Here is a 1044-nt window from a genome sequence, read left to right as displayed (position 1 = left end):
TTTTGAGTTGTTGGACTGATGACAAAGAACAACAGAGAAATGAAGCAGTAAAGATCAGAGACATGGACAGAGGTGCTGTGGAAACACAAAACACTTTGATTGGCTGATCTGAACTAAAAAAAATTATGTCAATGACCCCGCCCAGTGAACTTCAGTTCATCCACTGACATTATTTCTTCCTCATTGTGCTGCAGTGGAAGAACATTGTTCATCTGCTGTGTGACTTTAATAACACCAACGATGTTGCGTTATCTGTTTTTTTTTTCATCTTTCATAATAGGTGAGTTTCAGATCGGGGATCAAAATTTGCTTTGACCTGCTGAATTAATCACATATACAGACTGTATTTCACTACTTTTCCTCATTGTTGCTCTGAGAAAATGAAAATTATGTTTTGATCATCTTGTAAGATAAACTGACAGAGTTTCATAATTGATTTCATTGTGAATGTCCACAGAGTAACACTGTACAGGTGACATTTTGTCTGTCTTCTCTCAGCCTCATGGACAATGAGAGTCTGATCGCTTCAGTTTCTCTATTTTTTCCAGGACTGTTCGCTGAAACCACAATCTCTACTAAATATGATGAAGACAGTGGAACAGAAGTACAATCTGTCACACCAACATCTATGGATTATGAATATGACGATGTTCCTCTAGAACCAATAGCTGGAGACACAATCTCTCCTGAACAAGATGAAGTCAGTGAAACAGAAGGACAATCTGTCACACTCTCATGTAACTATGAGACAGCCAGTGGTTATGCAAACCTTTTCTGGTACAAACATCAATCTGACCTTCAGGCTCCTCAGTTTATACTTTGGAAAGAAGGAAAAGGGGGCTCAGATGAACATATTCCTGATAAACAGAAATATGGATCCCAAACATCAGATACATCAACTACATTGACCATCAGAGAGCTAACCCTGGCAGACACAGCTCTCTACTACTGTGCTGTAGACACACAGTGATACAAAGTGTAGCAGAGGCTGTACAAAAACCTGAACACAGATATGTGACTCCTCTTCAAAGAGGAGGGAAGTGG

General features: G+C 39.4%; 1 gene segment (V, D, J or C); it reads left to right on the top strand.

Annotated features, from left to right (window-relative positions):
• The first annotated feature begins 489 nt into the window (after positions 1 to 489).
• Positions 490 to 1034, top strand: LOC103376413 (Ig kappa chain V-III region NG9-like). The segment is given in 1 exon segment: positions 490 to 1034. A coding segment is annotated over 1 exon segment (468 nt).
• The last annotated feature ends 10 nt before the right edge of the window (positions 1035 to 1044 follow it).

This window comes from Stegastes partitus, unplaced genomic scaffold (genome assembly GCF_000690725.1).
Source record: "Stegastes partitus isolate 25-593 unplaced genomic scaffold, Stegastes_partitus-1.0.2 Scaffold4981, whole genome shotgun sequence".
NCBI classification, from domain to species: Eukaryota; Metazoa; Chordata; class Actinopteri; family Pomacentridae; genus Stegastes; species Stegastes partitus.
Note: the sequence above shows the minus strand (reverse complement) of the source record. Positions and strands in the feature narration are given on the sequence as shown.